The following is a 20,167-nucleotide window of genomic DNA, read 5'->3' on the forward strand; positions in this document are numbered from 1 at the left end:
AGAGCTCCATTACATGTCTGATCACGGCTGCATTTGATCGGACAGGTGGAGGGAGTTTCGCTCTCTGCCTGAGTCCTGGAGTGTTTGCTGGAACGGTGTGGAAGAAGATTCACTCTGTATCTGACCCCGGGAGTGTGTGATGAGACGGTGTGGAGGGAGATTCACTCTGTGTCTGACCCCGGGAGTGTTTGCAGGAACGGTGTGGAGGGAGATTCACTCTGTGTCTGACCCCGGGAGTGTGTGATGGGACGGTGTGGAGGAGCTTCACGCTCTGTCTGACCCCGGGAGTGTGTGATGGGACGGTTTGGAGGGAGATTCACGCTCTGTCTGACCCCGGGAGTTTGTGATGGGACGGTGTGGAGGGAGATTCACTCTGTCTCTGACCCCTGGAGTGTGTGATGCGACGGTGTAGATGGAGATTCACTCTGTGTCTGACCCCGGGAGTGTGTGATGGGACGGTATGGAGGGAGATTCACTCTGTGTCTGACCCCGAGAGGTGAGTTCGAGCAGTCATGTTAAAATTCTGTGGGAATGGGGGAGAGAGGGAAGAGAGAAAGGAGGGTTGAAAGGATAGGGGAGAAAGGAAGAGGGGAGATATTCAGAGACGGCCCAGTGAGGAGTGCAGTGAGATGGAAAGGCAGAGGGATAGAAAGAGTAGAGAGACGGAACGAGCTGGAGAGGGAGTGAACAGAATAGTCAACATGTGTTAGCAGGAGTTTGAGAGAGAGGACACAGAGATATAGGGATAGGTAGAGGGTTGAAAAAGATATATAGGGACGGCGAGAAAGGGAAGGGTGTGGGTTGGAGGGAGAGGGTGTGGAGAGGGAGGGGTGGTTGTTGAAAACCCTTCTGAGTTTCTCTGAAGCTCCAGCTTCGGATGGCAAGACTCTGTTTTTCCGTTTGCTTTGCTCCTTCCGACTGTCTGCTGGGCTGACGTCACCGCTGTTTATTTTTGTTTTTGCTGTCTTGACGAAGGGCCAGTCCGGGTGGCCGCTCGCCTTCAAGACTTCTCTCAAATACCTGCGCTCCCTGTCTTTAGCTCTAATATTGGTGGGCTTACACTCGGCGCGGTGATGTCGTGTTCTGATAACTCACAATAATGTTCTAATGGGTGATCTGAGTCAAACCGTAGATGGTGATCTGTCCGTGTTGGTTTCCTGTAAACTTCAATATCCAGATCTCCATTTCCTTTGATAAGGACTCGACAGTCTAAAAAAGGCAGTCCATTGTTCTCGACGCGTCCGGTGTAAAATTGATATTTTCATCCACCTAGCTGATGTGTTCTGTGAAGGCTTTTGTGTCATGGAGTTTGAGGTTAACCCTATGACAATTACAGCATGGAAACAGGCCATCTCGGTCCTTCCAGTCCGTGCCGAACGCCTATTCTCACCCAGTCCTACCGACCTGCACTCAGCCCATAAACCTCCATACCTTTCCTGTCCATATACCTATTGATTTTTTTTAATGACAATACCGAACCTGCCTCTACCACTTCAACTGGAAGCTCCTTCCACACAGCTACCACTCTCTGAGTAAAGAAATTCCCCCACGTGTTACCCCTAAACTTTTGCCCCCTAACTCTCAACTCATGGCCTCTTGTTTGAATCTTCGATACTCTCAATGGAAAAATCCTAACCACGTCAACTCTATCCCCCTCATAATTTTAAATACCTCTATCAAGTATCCCCTCAACCTTCTGCGCTCTAAAGAATAACATAATTTGTTCAACCTTTCCCTGTAACGTTGGTGCTGAAAACCAGGTAACAAATCCAAGTCCGCGTAGGAGCTTGACCCAGGTTTCATCCCCATTCCTGAGCCAATGACCGGGGAATGTTCCAGTTCCCTTGGCTTGCCACTGTCTGATAAAGTTAGCTGGGTCAGGGATAGTGTGTGTGTGGGGGGGGTGGGGGTGTGATAGAGATGTTACAGTGATATTACGGTGAGGGCAGAATGCAGAGAGTTAAAGAGACAGAGAAGGAGGAGATAGAGCTGTTACGGTGAGGGGGGAGAATAGACAGAGGGTGAGATAGAGAGAGATAAACATGGCGCAGCGGGTAGTGAAGCGGGAGACAGAGACACGGAGGAGAGAGTGAAGATAGAAAGGGAGAGGGGAGGTAAAGCGAGGGGAGCGTGAGAGGGAGATGCAGAGGAGCCGGAAGGCGTGTAGGGAATTGCGGAGGGAGAAGGCGAGGAACTCACTCTGGCCCTCACCTTTCCGTGTGCCGAGATGTACTTGTCCTGGTTTTGTGAGTCTTCACGGAGAGACAGAGACACACAGTCAGAGACGGCAAGAGAAGGGGGGAGGGTGAGGGTTCCTCACTCACCACGGTGGGGTTTGGGTGATTGTCATGGGGCCGCGGTTTCTCATGGACAGTGGGGATGAGCCGGAGCAGTGGAAGCGTCCGATGATCAAACCAGGAACCGCCGGGTGCGATGTAAATCTCCAGCACCATGGATTCTCTATATTAGTGACACAAATCCCACCGAGATTCCCTCCAATTCCACCTCCTTGTGCCTGTCCTCTCTCTCTACTCCCCTCCCTCCCCACTCCCCTCGGTCAAATTATTTCCTCTCTCTCCCGCTCATTCGAGAACTCTCTCCCTCCATCGTCATTCTCTCTCCTTCACTCCTCCCTTCCATGAGCCCCTCTTCACCCTTCCCGCTCTCCCTCTCGCCCCCCTTCTTCTCTCCGTTCCTCACATCCCATCTCTTACTCTCTCTTTCCCCCGTTTGCTCGCCCTCTCTTTACACCCTCTGTCTCTCAGTCCCTCTCCAAGTCTCCCTATTCTCACGTTTGCCGTCTCCATCTCTTACTTTCCCAGGTCACGCCTCACACTCCTCCTTCTCTCACCCTCTCTAACCAGACTGCCCCCTGATAGCCACTTCTCTCTCTCTGGCAACACCAATCTCTCTCCCTCCCCCCTATCTCCTCACGCTCACTAGTCATTGCCCCACCACCCTCGACTCACTCGATCACCCTCCCCAACATCCACAATCTCTCTCCTCCCCCTGGTCTCTTTATCAGCTGCTCATCCGGTATTTGTTTGTGTCGCTCTGATCCCTTTATCAACACGGGCTTCCTCTGACAACCGTTACTTCCCCTCGCTGAGCTCAGAGACGCAGAGGATCCTCGACAGGAGGACTGAACGATACTTCCATGAATGCAAAGTTCGCCAAGATGGAATCACGGTCTCCTTACAGAGGTGAGTGGGGCAGAAAGATGAAGGGAGAGAGCTCCATTACATGTCTGATCACGGCTGCATTTGATCGGACAGGTGGAGGGAGTTTCGCTCTCTGCCTGAGTCCTGGAGTGTTTGCTGGAACGGTGTGGAAGAAGATTCACTCTGTATCTGACCCCGGGAGTGTGTGATGAGACGGTGTGGAGGGAGATTCACTCTGTGTCTGACCCCGGGAGTGTTTGCAGGAACGGTGTGGAGGGAGATTCACTCTGTGTCTGACCCCGGGAGTGTGTGATGGGACGGTGTGGAGGAGCTTCACGCTCTGTCTGACCCCGGGAGTGTGTGATGGGACGGTTTGGAGGGAGATTCACGCTCTGTCTGACCCCGGGAGTTTGTGATGGGACGGTGTGGAGGGAGATTCACTCTGTCTCTGACCCCTGGAGTGTGTGATGCGACGGTGTAGATGGAGATTCACTCTGTGTCTGACCCCGGGAGTGTGTGATGGGACGGTATGGAGGGAGATTCACTCTGTGTCTGACCCCGGGAGGTGAGTTCGAGCAGTCATGTTAAAATTCTGTGGGAATGGGGGAGAGAGGGAAGAGAGAAAGGAGGGTTGAAAGGATAGGGGAGAAAGGAAGAGGGGAGATATTCAGAGACGGCCCAGTGAGGAGTGCAGTGAGATGGAAAGGCAGAGGGATAGAAAGAGTAGAGAGACGGAACGAGCTGGAGAGGGAGTGAACAGAATAGTCAACATGTGTTAGCAGGAGTTTGAGAGAGAGGACACAGAGATATAGGGATAGGCAGAGGGTTGAAAAAGATATATAGGGACGGCGAGAAAGGGAAGGGTGTGGGTTGGAGGGAGAGGGTGTGGAGAGGGAGGGGTGGTTGTTGAAAACCCTTCTGAGTTTCTCTGAAGCTCCAGCTTCGGATGGCAAGACTCTGTTTTTCCGTTTGCTTTGCTCCTTCCGACTGTCTGCTGGGCTGACGTCACCGCTGTTTATTTTTGTTTTTGCTGTCTTGACGAAGGGCCAGTCCGGGTGGCCGCTCGCCTTCAAGACTTCTCTCAAATACCTGCGCTCCCTGTCTTTAGCTCTAATATTGGTGGGCTTACACTCGGCGCGGTGATGTCGTGTTCTGATAACTCACAATTATGTTCTAATGGGTGATCAGAGTCAAACCGTGTATGGTGGTCTGTCTGTGTTGGTTTCCTGTAAACTTCAATATCCAGATCTCCATTTCCTTTGATAAGGACTCGACAGTCTAAAAAAGGCAGTCCATTGGTCTCGACGCGTCCGGTGTAAAATTGATATTTTCATCCACCTAGCTGATGTGTTCTGTGAAGGCTTTTGTGTCATGGAGTTTGAGGTTAACCCTATGACAATTACAGCATGGAAACAGGCCATCTCGGTCCTTCCAGTCCGTGCCGAACGCCTATTCTCACCCAGTCCTACCGACCTGCACTCAGCCCATAAACCTCCATTCCTTTCCTGTCCATATACCTATTGATTTTTTTTAATGACAATACCGAACCTGCCTCTACCACTTCAACTGGAAGCTCCTTCCACACAGCTACCACTCTCTGAGTAAAGAAATTCCCCCACGTGTTACCCCTAAACTTTTGCCCCCTAACTCTCAACTCATGTCCTCTTGTTTGAATCTTCGCTACTCTCAATGGAAAAATCCTAACCACGTCAACTCTATCCCCCTCATAATTTTAAATACCTCTATCAAGTATCCCCTCAACCTTCTATGCTCTAAAGAATAACATAATTTGTTCAACCTTTCCCTGCAACGTTGGTGCTGAAAACCAGGTAACAAATCCAAGTCAGCGTAGGAGCTTGACCCAGGTTTCATCCCCATTCCTGAGCCAATGACCGGCTGATGTTCCAGTTCCCTTGGCTTGCCACTGTCTGATAAAGATAGCTGGGTCAGGGATAGTGTGTGTGTGTGGGGGGGGGGTGTGATACAGATGTTACAGTGATATTACGGTGAGGGCAGAATGCAGAGAGTTAAAGAGACAGAGAAGGAGGAGATAGAGCTGTTACGGTGAGGGGGGAGAATAGACAGAGGGTGAGATAGAGAGAGATAAACATGGCGCAGCGGGTAGTGAAGCGGGAGACAGAGACACGGAGGAGAGAGTGAAGATAGAAAGGGAGAGGGGAGGTAAAGCGAGGGGAGCGTGAGAGGGAGATGCAGAGGAGCCGGAAGGCGTGTAGGGAATTGCGGAGGGAGAAGGCGAGGAACTCACTCTGGCCCTCACCTTTCCGTGTGCCGAGATGTACTTGTCCTGGTTTTGTGAGTCTTCACGGAGAGACAGAGACACACAGTCAGAGACGGCAAGAGAAGGGGGGGAGGGTGAGGGTTCCTCACTCACCTCGGTGGGGTTTGGGTGTTTGTCCCGGGGCCGCGGTTTCTCATGGACAGTGGGGATGAGCCGGAGCAGTGGAAGCGTCCGATGATCAAACCAGGAACCGCCGGGGCGATGTAAATCTCCAGCACCATGGATTCTCTATATTAGTGACACAAATCCCACCGAGATTCCCTCCAATTCCACCTCCTTGTGCCTGTCCTCTCTCTCTACTCCCCTCCCTCCCCACTCCCCTCGGTCAAATTATTTCCTCTCTCTCCCGCTCATTCGAGAACTCTCTCCCTCCATCGTCATTCTCTCTCCTTCACTCCTCCCTTCCATGAACCCCTCTTCACCCTTCCCGCTCTCCCTCTCGCCCCCCTTCTTCTCTCCGTTCCTCGCATCCCATCTCTTACTCTCTCTTTCCCCCGTTTGCTAGCCCTCTCTTTACACCCTCTGTCTCTCAGTCCCTCTCCAAGTCTCCCTATCCTCACGTTTGCCGTCTCCATCTCTTACTTTCCCAGGTCACGCCTCACACTCCTCCTTCTCTCACCCTCTCTAACCAGACTGCCCCCTGATAGCCACTTCTCTCTCTCTGGCAACACCAATCTCTCTCCCTCCCCCCTATCTCCTCACGCTCACTAGTCATTGCCCCACCACCCTCGACTCACTCGATCACCCTCCCCAACATCCACAATCTCTCTCCTCCCCCTGGTCTCCTTATCAGCTGCTCATCCGGTATTTGTTTGTGTCGCTCTGATCCCTTTATCAACACGGGCTTCCTCTGACAACCGTTACTTCCCCTCGCTGAGCTCAGAGACGCAGAGGATCCTCGACAGGAGGACTGAACGATACTTCCATGAATGCAAAGTTCGCCAAGATGGAATCACGGTCTCCTTACAGAGGTGAGTGGGGCAGAAAGATGAAGGGAGAGAGCTCCATTACATGTCTGATCACGGCTGCATTTGATCGGACAGGTGGAGGGAGTTTCGCTCTCTGCCTGAGTCCTGGAGTGTTTGCTGGAACGGTGTGGAAGAAGATTCACTCTGTATCTGACCCCGGGAGTGTGTGATGAGACGGTGTGGAGGGAGATTCACTCTGTGTCTGACCCCGGGAGTGTTTGCAGGAACGGTGTGGAGGGAGATTCACTCTGTGTCTGACCCCGAAAGTGTGAGATGGAACGGTGTGGAGGGAGATTCACTCTATGTCTGACCCCGGGAGTGTGTGATGGGACGGTGTGGAGGAGCTTCACGCTCTGTCTGACCCCGGGGGTGTGTGATGGGACGGTGTGGAGGGAGATTCACGCTCTGTCTGACCCCTGGAGTGTGTGATGGGACGATGTGGAGGGAGATTCACTCTGCGTGTGACCCCGGGAGTGTCATTCATTGCACTGTGCCGAGCTGAACCTGGTGTGTCGGACGTTGGACCTAATTTCCGGACAGATGGACGTCAGTTTCATCTTCGTTGCTTTGGCTGTGTTTAGGTGGCGTGGAGCTGACCCCCTGATTCCCTGATTGAGAGGGAACTCGTGAGAGCGGGATATAAGAGAGGGGCATAGTGAACGTGTGGCGGCGTTTGTGTAGATGCTCTGCTTTTGGAAGGACGGGGTGTAGGGATCGCCGTGGCATTGACTCTGTGGGGACAGCGTTAACAAAGATGTAAGGAGAGGGTGGCGTGGGAGAGGAAAATGCCGTGGGAAGGGGGCCGTGGTGTGAATGTCGTTGGAGGGACGGTGCGGAGGAAGGGGCATTGAGGAGTGATCGCTGGGTGATGACAGGTGATTTAGAAGAACCATTGAAGGAATGTTTATCTGCGACGGGAATGGGAGAGGCGGTGATGAGGGGGAGATTTCGATAACATTTTAATATCCACTCTCTCTCTTTTCTAATCCCACTATTCCCTCTCTCCTTCTGCTTCCTGCCTCCCCACTCTCCCTTTATCTGTTCCCCTCTCTTCTTCTTCTTCCTTCCTTTCTTACTCTCTCCATTCTCTTCCCCCTCTCTTCCTTTCCCTCACCGATTCCCCCCCCTCTGTCATCCCATCTCTCTTCCAATCCATCTCTCCTTCATTCATTTATCACCCACACCCCCTCTCTCCCTGTTTTCCCCTTTCTCCCCTCTCCCGTTTTTCAACAATCTCCCTCCGTCCTCTCCCTCCTCTCGTCCTGTCTCTCACCCTCTGTCTGTCTCCTCCACTCTGTCCCCTTTCCTTCACCCTCTACCACTCGTTCCTCTATCTTCTTTACAATCTCCAGCGCCCCATCTACCTGTGACTTCACCAGGAAACCATGTCCCTGTACCCCTGGGTCCCTCTGTTCTACAACACTTCGCAGGGTCGCTGTCAACCTGTGACTCCACATTCAGGGAACCCTGTCCCTGTACCCGTGGGTCCCTCTGTTCTACAACACTCCCCATTGTCCCTGTATACACATTACTCCACTCTCAGGTAACCGTATCCTTGTACTCCTGGGTCCCTCTATTCCACAACACTCCCCATGGTCCCTGTCTACCCATGTCTCCACTCCGAGGGAACGTTATCCTTGTACCCCTGGATACCTCTGTTCCACAACACTCCTCAGCGTCCCTGTCTACCTGTGACTCCACTTTCAGGGAACCCTGTCCCTGTACCTGTGCGTCCATCTGTTCTACAACACTCCCCATTGTCCATGTATACCCATGTCTCCACTCCCAGGGAACCTTATCCTTGTACCCCTGGGTACCTCTGTTCCACAACACTCCCCAGCGTCCCTGTCTACCTGTGACTCCACTTTCAGGGAACCGTGGCCCTGTACCCCTGGGTCCTTCTGATCTACAACACTCCCCAGGGTCCCTGTCTACCTGTGACTCCAATTTCAGGGAACCGTGGTCCTGTACCCCTGAGTCCCTCTGATCTACAACACTCCCCTGGGTCCCTGCCTACCTGTTACTCCACTTTTAAGGAATGGTGTTCCTGTATCTTGGGTCCCTCTGTTCTACTACACTTCTCAGGAATCCGCCCTCTCCAATGTGCCACCCTGGGTTGTCATACTGAAATACGATAGCTCGCACTTCCCTGTTCTAAATTGACTTTGCCTCCTCGGCACAACTCCCCAGCCAGTCGAGATCCCGCTGTAGAGATAACTATATTCACTGTTTACCAAGCCACCACAGTTAGTGCCGTCTGAAGCTTACCAACCGCACCTTGTATAATCTGCTACAAATGGTAAATAGAGTTGACAATGATAACCCGACCCATCCGAGACTCCCTGGTAAATACCATTAAGATGGGCTTCTACTCTGGGAAACGACCATCGACATGTAATGTCTGTAAGTCAAGCCGTCGTTAAAATCAATGCGCATTACATCCACCATCCCTACCCCTCGGTCCTCGATAACCAAATGAATCCCACAGATCTCCATGGATTTCACATCATCCTCCAGAGTAGTTTACCATCTGGGCTGTTGCTGCCCGGCTGATATCAGACTGCTGAACCGTCCCCTAGCAAGATAGAATTGGCTCTTGAGCTCACAATCTCCCTCGTCGCGGCCGGTGCACCTCATTGTCCGCCTGCACCTCTTTTCCTCCGTACGCATGACACTTTATTCTGCACTCTGTGATTGAAATAATCTGGAGACAATGTAGATCAGTTGGTTATTAGATTTGCAGATGGGCCGAAGGTAGGTGGTGTTGTGGAAAATATTCCAGAAGACCATAAGACCAGAAGACGGCTATTCGGCACATCGAGTCTGCTCCGCCATTTCATCATGAGCTGATCCAATCTCCCCTTTATTCCCATTCCCCCGCCTTCTCACCATAACCTTTGATGCCCTGACTATTCAGATACTAATCAATCTCTGCCTTAAATACACCCAATGACTTAGTCTCCACTGCCACCCGTGGCAACAAATTCAAGAGATTCACCACCCTCTGGCCAAAAAAATCGCAATCCTTGTTCTGAATGGGCGCCATACAATCCTAGTCGTGTCCTCTCGTACTAGCCTCCCCCACCATGTGAAACAACTTTGCCACATCCACTCTGTCCATGCCTTTCAGCATACGATATGTTTCTATGAGATCCCCGCTAATTCTTATAAACTCCAATGAGTACAGTCTAAGAGCGGTCAAACGTTCCTCATATGTTAACCCTTTCATTCCCGGAGTCATTCTAGTGAATCATCTCTGAACCCTCTTCAATGTCAACACATCCTTTCTTAAATAAGGAGCCCAAACTGGGATATTCACTGGGATATGGATCAGTTACAGATGTGGGTTGGAGAAAGGGCAGATGCAGATTAACCCAGTAAAAACGGAAAATTTTGTTCTTTGGTATGACAAATGCGAAGTGAAGTCACATTATTAAAGCCAGCGCCCAGAGGAGTGAGATCTTGGGGCCCAGTGTCATTGCTCGTGGCTACACAGTTTGATAGGATGTTTGAGATGTCGAATGCCATGGTTGCCTTTATTAGTCGTGGCGTTATGTCAGCAAGTCAGGAGGTTATGCTGCAACATTATAATGCTCAGATTGGGCTGTATCAGGCGCATTGTGTAGAGTTCCGGTCAACACATTATTGGAAGGATGTCGGGGCTTTGGACAGCCTCCAGAGAGGGCCAAAGGGTCTCCGCCCGGATTCGATGACGTGTGTTACAACGAGAGGTCCGGCACTTGGGTTGTTTTCCCTGGAGCGGCGGAAGATGCGGGGAGATAGGACAGAGGTTTTTAAGATTATGAGAATCACAGGCAGAGTAACCTGACAGAATCTTCTTTCCACCTAAAGTTGAAATGACTAGTACCAGAGGGAATGTACTCGGGAAAACACTGTGGTCAGTTATGTGTTGAACTCCTTGCTCTGCCTTCTCTCTGTGACAATAATAAACCAATTTCCAAATCTACCAGGCGGAATGTCCTGAACACAGTAAACCGAGATTATTATCCCGGTTTTCATCCGGGTTTTTCCACTTGTCACTGACGTCCAACCAGCGGCCTCCGCCCTGTGTTCTGTGGATTCTGATTCCGAATTGCTAATTCACCGTGGATCCCATGCATCGCAAACTTGTGAATGAATCTCCCATGAGAGGGACGTTGCCAAAGGCCCGTCAGAAGTCAACTCTTTTAACACTCACTAACCTGCACTGTCAACCCAAGGTCCCTTTGTAGGTCGACATTTAAGATTCCTGCCGTCACCTCTGTTCTGCCCCTTTACATTTGACTTGGCAAAGCTTAAAACCTCACACTTACCCGGCTTAAACTCGATCTGCCTTTTCCCCAGCTACATTTACAACGGATCGATATCCCACTGAATCCCTGGGCGATCTTCCACACAGTCCACAAAGTCACCAAACCTTGGGTCTTTTGCAAGTTTACAACCCACCCAGCTCCATTTTCATCCTTGTCAATCCGATACATCAAAAATACCAGAGGTCCCGGGCAGGTCAGTGCGGAACACGATTAGTCTCAGACCACGTGCGAGAATAAGTCCCATGCGCCACTTCCTCTGGCTCATGTGGGCATGCCAACTCAAAGTCAAAAGCTCAGTATTCAAAATACATTTATCCTCAAATCTTTACTCAAATATTTACCAATGTCTGAACAATTTACAACTACGAAAAATCAATCAGACATGAGACAGTGTTTGCCGAGTACAGGATTTGGGAATGTCAAAGACGCCGGCTGGAATGTGGATGAGATTGAGAGAGCCGGGAACGGGTGATCGTGGTGTAAGGAGAGAGCGCGGGTGGCGGGTGGAAAGGAATCCCACTGGGGGACACGGCTGAATTCACGCACACGCTGAATGGTCTCTCCACAGCTGCGCATGAACAGGAGCCGAGACATAGACCGTGCCGAAAGATCTGCCTACTCTGCCTCGTTACGTCCGTCCTCGTCGCGATAGTTGCCGGGCTCTCGATCCATGGTGAGTCAAACAGACTCCGTGTGGAGTCACACAGTAAAGAAACGGAGTGGATTCAGGTGACCACGTAAAATCTCACAGTGACGCCGACACAACCCTCACTTTTGACACCAACACGCTCATTACCGTGACACGGATACACCCCACACCAACACCCCCTTCATGCTGACTCCGACTCGCCAATCAACGTGACAACAATAGCACCCTGACAGCGACACGGCCACGGACACTGAACACTCGTGTCACCGATGGGTTTCAATGAGATCCCCACTTCACCCTTCTGACCTCCAGTGAGTCCAAGACCAAGAGCTAAGAAATGTTCTTCATTCGACAAGCCTGAATTCATTTTGGTGATTCTCCTTTGAATCATCTCTAATGTCAACACATCCATCCTTAGATAAGGGGGCACAGCTGCTCATAATACTCCACCTGAGGCCTCACCAGGGCTTTATAAAGGCTCAACATGAGATTCTTGCTTTTGCACTCTCTTCCGCTAGCGTCTCATTTTCCTTCCTCACCACAGACTCAACCAACATATTCAGCTGCAGGGAACTTTGCACTAGGACTACTAAGCGCCTTGTAGTTATCTCTCCGCTTAGAAAATAATCTACGCTTTTATTTCCGCTACAAAAGTGCATCAACAGACATAGTGTTCCATCTGAAAATTCTTGTCCAGTCTTCTCATCTATGTCAGTCCTCCTATGTCCTCTTCGCTTTCTCAACACTATCTGTGCCTATTCGTCCCGTCGGCATTCTTGGCCACAAAACCATCAATTCCTTCAACCATATTATTGACATATAATGTAGGAAGATGCGGTCGAAACTCAGACCCTTTAGAACACCCCTAGTCTTGAAGAAGCATTAGTATTGATCCACGATTTCATTGATCCATTTCTTCAGCTACCTCCTTCAGAACCCTGGATGTAGCACATCTATTCGAAATGACTTTTCTACCTTCAGACCTTTCAGTTTCCGGAGCACCTTCTCTACACTTATGGCACCGTTACTCACTTCTGCCCTCAGACTGTCTCGAATTTCCGGCATACTGCTGGCGCCTTTCACAGTAAATACAGAAGCAAAATATTTATACCGTTCCGTCACCATCTCCCTGTCGTACATTACTATCTCCGCAGTATGATTTCCCAGTGATCCAATATCTACTCTCGGCTCTCTTTTACACGTTATATATCTGAAGAAACATTACATGAGATCCTTGCTTTTGTACTCCCTTCCGCTCGAAATCAATGCTACCGTCTCATTTTCCTTCCTCACCACAGTGTCAATCAGCATATTCACCTTCAGGTAACCCTACACGAGAATTCCCAAGCGCCTTTGTAGTTTGCTCTCCGTTTATAAAATAATGGACGTTTTTTTTTCCGACACAGCAGACATTGTATTCCATCTGTAAATTCTTGGCCAGTCTTCTCATCTATGTAGGTCCATCTTTGTCCTCTCCGCTTTCTCAACACTACCCGCGCCTCCATCTGTCTTCGTGTCGTCCGCATACTTGGACGCGAAGCCATCCATTCCTTCATCCATATTATTGACATATAATGCACAAAGAAGCGGTCCCAACTCAGACACTTTGGAACATTTATAGTTACCGGCCGTCAACTAGAAGGGTCTCTCTTTATTCCCATTCTTTGCGTCCTGCCAATCCGCCACTGTTCCATCCATTCTAGTGCCTTTCCTGTAATAACATCGGCGTTTAACTTGTTACTAAACCTCAAGTGTGGCAACTTGTCAAACAATGGAATTCCGAAAATCCAAGTACAGAATATCCACCGAGTCTTCCTGCTTATCCAGAGCCCGATTTCTTCAGAGTATTTCAACCTATTGATCATGAGAGATTTTCCTTCATGGAAACTATGCTGACTTTGGCCTATCTTATCATGTGCCTGCAACCCGAAACCACGCACTCAATAATCTACTGCAATATCTTGCCAGGCACAGAGATCAGAATAATATTCCAGCGATTTCCTTTCCTCTGCCTCTCTCCGTTGTGGGAGGGTGGAGTGACACATGCAATTTCCGAGCCTCCGGAACCATGGCAGAGTCCAATTCTTCTTGAAGAAGCATTAGAAATGATCCACGATCTCTTCAGCCACCTCCATCAGAACACTGGGTGTAGAACATCTATTCAAAATGACTATCTAACTTCATAACTCTCAGTTTCTCAAGCCCCTTCTCTATATTTCTGGCACCGTCAATCACTTCTGCATCCAGACAATCTCGAATCTCAACCTAACTGCTGGCGTCTTTCACAGGAAATACTGAAAAAAATACATATTCAGTTCCTTCGCCATCTCCCTGTCCCCCATTACTATCTCCCCAGTATAATTTTCCTGTGATCCAATATCTACTCTCGGCTCTCGTTTACACTTTATATATCGGAATTAACCTTTGCAGTTCCGTGACTCGATGCACAAAGATTCTGCAGCTGAAGATTCTGTGTCATTTTTTTTCAATGATTTGATTTCATGTTTTATTTTACCAACAAAGCCAAACCGCTCTCTCGGCTTACGTGAATATCTTTTCCGTGCAATGCTCTAATCAATATAGAAGAATAAAACAACAACAACAACGACGACGATAATAATAATAATAATAATAATAATAATAATAATAATAATAATAATAATAATAATAAACAAACGAATAAATAAATACATTTCAGTATACGCATATTGAATAGATTAAAAATCGTGCAAAATAGAAATACTATATATTAAAAAGCGAGGTAGTTCAGTATCCATTTAGGAATCGGACGGCGGAGGGGAAGAAGCTGTTCCTGAACCACTGACTGTGTGCATTCGGGCTCCTGTTCCTCCTTCCGGATGGTAAGAGTGAGATGAGGGCATACCTGGGTGCTGGAGGTAATTAATTATCTTAAACTGGAATCCGAAGTTCTGTGACGACAGTTGTCTTCTCAAAGGAGGTGAAAACATCACAATGAAGCAGGGAGAGTCAGTAAATACTTTGCCAGCTGATCCGTGCTGAGCCAGCAAGAGATTTAAAATGTGCATGGGTCCCGATGGGACTTGTCGGCGGGCTTCAGTCATCACAAGCAGTCGCTTGTTTTGTGGAGAGCCAGCAAGAGGTTTAAAAACTGACCGGGCCGTTTGGGATTTCTTTGCAGTCTTCCGTCATTGTGATTGATTACCATACTGGTATATGGAGGAATTTAAGGTGGTGGGGGGTTATATGGGAGGCAGGGTTTGAGGGTCGGCACAAAGTTTTGACCCGAAGGGCCTGTAATGTGCTGTTCTATGCTCTATGTTTAGGCAATTTGCGATGGCTAACAAAGAGTAAATAGATTTAACCGGGGCGGCCGTTATGTGAGAGATCCAGTGTGAGAGTGCAGGACAAACCCGGGGTGCTGCGGGTCATTAATAATCCAGCTGATACAGAGATCTAGACGTCGGCTCCTGCAAAAACGCTTCAGGCACCGACACACCTCGCAGCGTGACACTTACACCTACTTCACCGTGACACCAACATGTCCTTCACCATCACATCAGCGTGACGAGAGTCACCTCTCACCATGACACTGACACATCCCTCACAGGAACACGGAAACAGCCTTTACCGTGACACTGACACCTACTTCACCGTGACACCAACATGTCCTTCACCATCACATCAGAGTGACGAGAGACACCTCTCACCATGACACTGACACACCCCTCACAGGAACACGGAAACAGCCTTTACCGTGATACTGACACGCTCCTCTCCATGACAAGGACACACGCCTCTCCATGACACGGACACACGCCTCTCCATGACATTGACACGGTCCTCAGCGTAACATCGACACGTCCTTGACAACGACATGGACACACCCCTCAACGTGATACCGACACTCCCCTCACTGTTGACCGACTCGGGAATCACCGTGACACAGAGACACACTTCACCATTTCTCTCAGTGTTACAGATCCGTCAGTCTCTGCTCGCCTCCGATCAAAAGTACCAGAGACTTTGGGAGCAACATCAGGAGATGAACAGGACCCAGCGCCAATGTCGACTGCAAATCCACGAGCCCAACTCAACCCTTGAATCCATAACATCTGAGAATTCCCGCTTTGATATCTCTCAGATCACCTGTCTAAAGAACATTTCCGTCCAAAACAACAACGTCTCCATCATCGAACACAACTTGAATCACCTCGAACTGAAGTGTAAAACTCTCAACGAAACCAAAGCTCAAATCTGCCAACTGCTAACCAGCAGAAAAGGTGTGATAACATCAGCCACAATCTACAATATATGGCTGATCTCGGGAATGTGCAATGGGAAGGTGTGCTTGCAGTGACGCCGTGTGTGTATGATGGGACGGTGAGGGTGGAACGACCTACCCCGAGAGTGTGTGATCAGACGGTGTGGAGAGAGCGGCGCCTAGTGTCTGTTCCTGGGAGTGCATGATACAGCGCTACAGAGGCAACTTCTCTCAGTGTTAGGCATTGCTGCAGAGGGAGCGTCACTCTGCGTTTGACACCGGGTGTTTCTGATAGAAGCTGCGCTTTCTCTCTGACCCCAAGTATGTGTGACTTGACGGTGTGGGTAGAGATTCGGTCTGTGTCTGACACGGTGTGGAGGGAGCTTCAGTCTATGTGACCCGGGAGTCTGAGATGGGAGAGGGTGCAGTGTGCTTTCCTCTGTGTGAACGCGGGAGCGTGTGATGGGACTGTGACGGGGGTATTGCACTCTGTGTCTGACAACGGCGTGTCTGATAGGACGGTGTGCAGTAAATTTTGCACTGTGTCTGACCACCTGAGAGTGTCAAGGGATGGTGTGGAGGGAGATTACTCTGGTTCTGAACACGAGGCACTGTGATGTGACGATGTGAAGTGATCCTCTTTCTGTATCTAAATAGCAGTGGACGTATACGGAGGGAGAGTTACTGTTCCTTGTTCCTGATTTCCAGATAAAGCGTGTTCCCAGGACTGGATCAGAAATCGAGGCCTGTGTTATTTCATATCCACGTATGAAAGTTCTTACGAGGGGGCGAAGCAACTTTGTTCTATCTCTAATTCAAAGCTTCTTGAAATAAATACAAACGAGGAAGAGGTATGTGTCAGATGGACAGAAGATTTATTCACACTAGAGTGAAGCTCCCTCCTCACCGTCCCATCACACACTTCTATTGTAGACACAGAGTGAAACTCCTTCCACACCGTCCAATCATATACTGCGAGGGTCAGGAACAGAGTGAAGCTCCCTCCACACCGTCCCATCACACACTCCCGTGGATATACACAAAGCGTATCTCCCTCCATACCGTCCCATCACACACTCACCGGGTCAAGCACAGAGTGACGCTCCTTAAATTGTGCTCGATTTCAATCATTAATGAGAGCAATTTAATTTGACAGAATTTTGTGAACGAACGTGTCCGCGGCCAAGACCGTTCATACTGGATTGGAACATGCAAAGCGGGGTGAGATTTGGGGTAATGCATGTTTTTGGAGAGAGACTGGGCAGTGGGATTAGTTTGGTGACTGACACATGTCTGTGGGGGAAGTGGGGTACAGGAGCTTCTTGGGGCTGCTACTATTCGGTCGTGAGTGGTGGGTCACTGGGGATATTTAGGGGATAGTATCAGGTGTCGAGGAGAGAGTAAGGCAGTAGGAGTATGCTGTGGCCTGGTATCCCTGGAGGAGAGATTGGGTAGTGCGATTAATTTGTTGACTGACGCAGTCTTTGCGAGGAAAGTGGAAAAGGGGAGTATTTAGGTGACTGACATAAGTCTGTGGGGAGAAAACGCTTCGGTGGGACTATTGGGGGAGGGACACTCTGGACAGAGAGTGGGCTACTGCGATTAATTTTGGACTGACACGGGTCTGTGGGGTGAGATTAGGCAATGCGATTAGTTTGTGACCGACCCGGGCCCTTGGTAGAGCGCGGAAAGTTGGTTTGATCTGTGGGCTGACATGGACTGTGGGAAGAGAATGGGAAGTGAGAGTGTTTTGGTGATTGACGCAGGTCTGTAGGAAGAAGGTTGGACAGTGGGATTATAGTGGGGACTGGCACGCAGCTGATGGGTGAGAGTGGGAAGTGTAAGAATTTTGGGGACACACGCGGCCTCGGGAGATAGAGAGAGGGTCAGTGGGAGTATTTTGGGAATGCGACAGGGCAGTGGGGAGAGTGGCGCAGCTGGATAAGTGTGGGGACTGACACCGTTCCGTGGGGAGCGGCTGCGGCTCTGGGAGCAACTTCAGGAGTGACAGGGTACTGAGGGAAGAAGATGTGAACGTGGGGTTATTTTGGGGTAATTTTGACACAGCTCTGTGGGTAGAGCGTTGGGCAAGGGATTATTCGGGGACTGCCACAGGGTCAGTGAGAGTATTTTGGAAACTGGAGCAGGTATGTGGGGAGAGAGAGGGTCAGTGGGAGTATTTTGGGAAATGACACAGGACTGTCTGCTGGATTTGTGTTGTCCCTTTTGAAACTCTTTACCCTTCCTTGACAGGGAAGCGGCCTCTAACATCCTGTACGAGGAGAAATCTGGAAAGTTCGAATGCAGTGAATGTAAATCTCGCTGGCTTGGCAGTTGCAAAAATGATCAGCACCGTTTCATTTGTGAGAAGCCCGCACCTTTGTGCCCGGATATTCCTGAAAAGATCCGGGATCTCTGTCAAAATGCCGTGGAGCCGAGTTAAATCAAGCGGCATCATTCTCTTACCCCAATTCCAGCTCTCTCCCAGACTCTGAAAACCCATCCGCTCCGCCTCTCGCCCCTACACTATTCTGCTCTCTCTACCTGTGGCAATCTTATTCGGCATCTCGCTCTCTCTTTACCCTCGTTCCTCCAAACTCGCGCTGTCTCATAACCCCTCCACTGCCATCTCCCCCTATTTCACCCCATTCTCCTTCCTCTCACTCTCAGGCCTCCCGCTCCCTGTATTAAAGGACTGTATAGGATGTTTACCGCCTGACTCACTATTTGTGACTTGTCCGCCCTGAGATTTGTATCTTTGCATGATCAGTACGTCGCAAGAATGCAAAATTAATGTAAGATGCAAAAAGAGAATAAATACTGCAAAACTGTGGACGCGGTGTCATACATTCAAAAATATGATGCCGGAGGGGATGGAGGTGTACCAGAATCCTTGAGATTTCAGTTTCCTTTCAGTTTCCTGTGTTTCTTCCCGATGGTAGCCGGGGTGGGGGGGGGGGGGGCTCAATGATGGAAGCCGCCTTGTCGAGGGATCGCATCTTGCAGATGCTGGGGAGGGTTGTGCCCGTGATGGAGCTGGTTGAGCCCACATCCCTCTGCCCCCTCTGGCGACCTCGTGCATTGCAGCCTCCACACCAGGCGGCGATGCAACAAGTCAGACCAATGAAAGACCAACTCCTCTCAAATGGCTAACGTTGTAATTCCTTCTGTAACGAGAGATCTATGGTGGTGATGGGAAGTGTAGAGCGTGGTCTGGAATACACTGAAACGCAGACTCGAAATAAACAAGACGACAGTGACGGCATCTAAAATTTCTGTCACAAAGAATAGTTCTCGAAATGGATCCCCTACGGTTGAGCACTGAGTGCTCAGCACGGGGACATCAACGACAGACTGTCCATAAAGCAGTGTTGACGGACAATAATTGTCAGTCTGAGCCTTAAAAGGAAAGTGACAGCTCGCCGCAGTCCGGGGAATGGACGTGACGTCACGTGGATGTCCTCCACTGTTCAGTCGGGAACGTGACACCTTCTCCGTGTTTGCATGATTGTGTTGGTCCCACCAGGACAGATCCACTGAGATGCTTCTCGTCCACGGCCGCTTGTAGCATCGAATTCTACAGCTTCACCCGTCTCTGACAAAATAAATTCCTCCCAATCTCTGTTGTGAATTGACACCCCTCTACCCGGTGGCTGTCAAAAGGTATGCTTGCAGAAAAAAAGTTGCAGAATTTTCTGAAAAGAACACCTCTCCAACTGTTAAGCACGGGGTTGGATCGATCGTGCTTGTTTTGCATTCAATGGGAAAATTTCACCGGTAGACAGAAGAATGCATTCAATTAAATACCAGCAAATTCTGGAAGCAACCATCACACAGTCTGTAAAAATGCTGAAGATGAAACGAGGACGGCTTCTACAACAGGATAATCATCTGAAACACATCCTAAACTGGAAGTCCACAACGGACTACTTCAAGAGGCGCAAGCGGAATGTTTTGCCATGACTCGCACTATCCCCCGACCTAAACATTATCGAATAACTGTAGATAGACCTCAGAAGAGCAGTGCATGAAAGACGGGCAAAGAATCTCGCAGAACTAGAAGCCCTTTGCAAGGAAGAATGGGTGAAAATTACCCCAAACAAGAATTGAAAGACTCTTAGCTGGTTACAGAAAGCGTTTACAAGATGTGATACTTGCCAAAGTGGGTGTTACTAAGTAATGACCATGCAGGGTGCCCAAACTTTTACTTAGGGCCCTTTTCCCTGTTTTTGTTATTTTGAAACTGTAAAAGATGGAAATAAAAGAGGTAATCTTACTTAAAATATTAAAGAAATGTGTCATCATTAACATTACGCCTTTTGGAAATCAGATCCGCTTTTACTCGCTTAGCTATTCACAGTAACAAAAATCTTGACCGGGGTGCCCAAACCTTTGCATGTCACTGTAGGGGCAAACTGTTGGTAGGTTTGTTTTCAGTTTATTTATCGTTTCCTTCTTTATAATTGCACAGTAGAACAGTAGGCATGTCTGGCAGGAGAGTTGAATGCTCCTCTTGCAGGATCTGGGACGGCAG

General features: G+C 49.4%; 1 protein-coding gene across 2 annotated transcripts; it reads left to right on the forward strand.

Annotated features, from left to right (window-relative positions):
* The first annotated feature begins 3,094 nt into the window (after nt 1–3,094).
* On the forward strand, nt 3,095–19,817 carry LOC140719857 (uncharacterized). 2 transcript variants are annotated; one of them, XM_073034782.1, is made up of 7 exons: nt 3,095–3,203; nt 6,344–6,431; nt 11,310–11,414; nt 15,344–15,652; nt 16,342–16,484; nt 16,790–16,854; nt 17,887–19,817. In XM_073034782.1, exons 1-7 carry the CDS (start codon nt 3,162–3,164, stop codon nt 18,074–18,076), a joined length of 942 nt encoding a protein of 313 aa, XP_072890883.1. In that variant the 5' UTR covers nt 3,095–3,161; the 3' UTR covers nt 18,077–19,817. The 2 variants fall into 2 exon arrangements, with proteins under 2 accessions (XP_072890883.1, XP_072890884.1); XM_073034783.1 differs by lacking the exons at nt 16,342–16,484; nt 17,887–19,817 and having other exon boundaries at nt 16,790–17,087.
* Nucleotides 19,818–20,167: the final 350 nt, after the last annotated feature.

This window comes from Hemitrygon akajei, unplaced genomic scaffold (assembly GCF_048418815.1).
Source record: "Hemitrygon akajei unplaced genomic scaffold, sHemAka1.3 Scf000033, whole genome shotgun sequence".
In the NCBI taxonomy this organism is placed as follows: domain Eukaryota; kingdom Metazoa; phylum Chordata; class Chondrichthyes; order Myliobatiformes; family Dasyatidae; genus Hemitrygon; species Hemitrygon akajei.

Bases quoted from the DNA above. Each gene is read 5' to 3' on its own strand.
- LOC140719857 (XM_073034782.1), top strand. From the start codon at position 3,162: ATGCAAAGTTCGCCAAGATGGAATCACGGTCTCCTTACAGAG. The intron at 3,204-6,343 runs GTGAGTGGGGCA...CGCTGAGCTCAG, and splicing joins ATCACGGTCTCCTTACAGAG to AGACGCAGAGGATCCTCGAC. The intron at 15,653-16,341 runs GTGTGATAACAT...CCTGATTTCCAG, and splicing joins ACTGCTAACCAGCAGAAAAG to ATAAAGCGTGTTCCCAGGAC.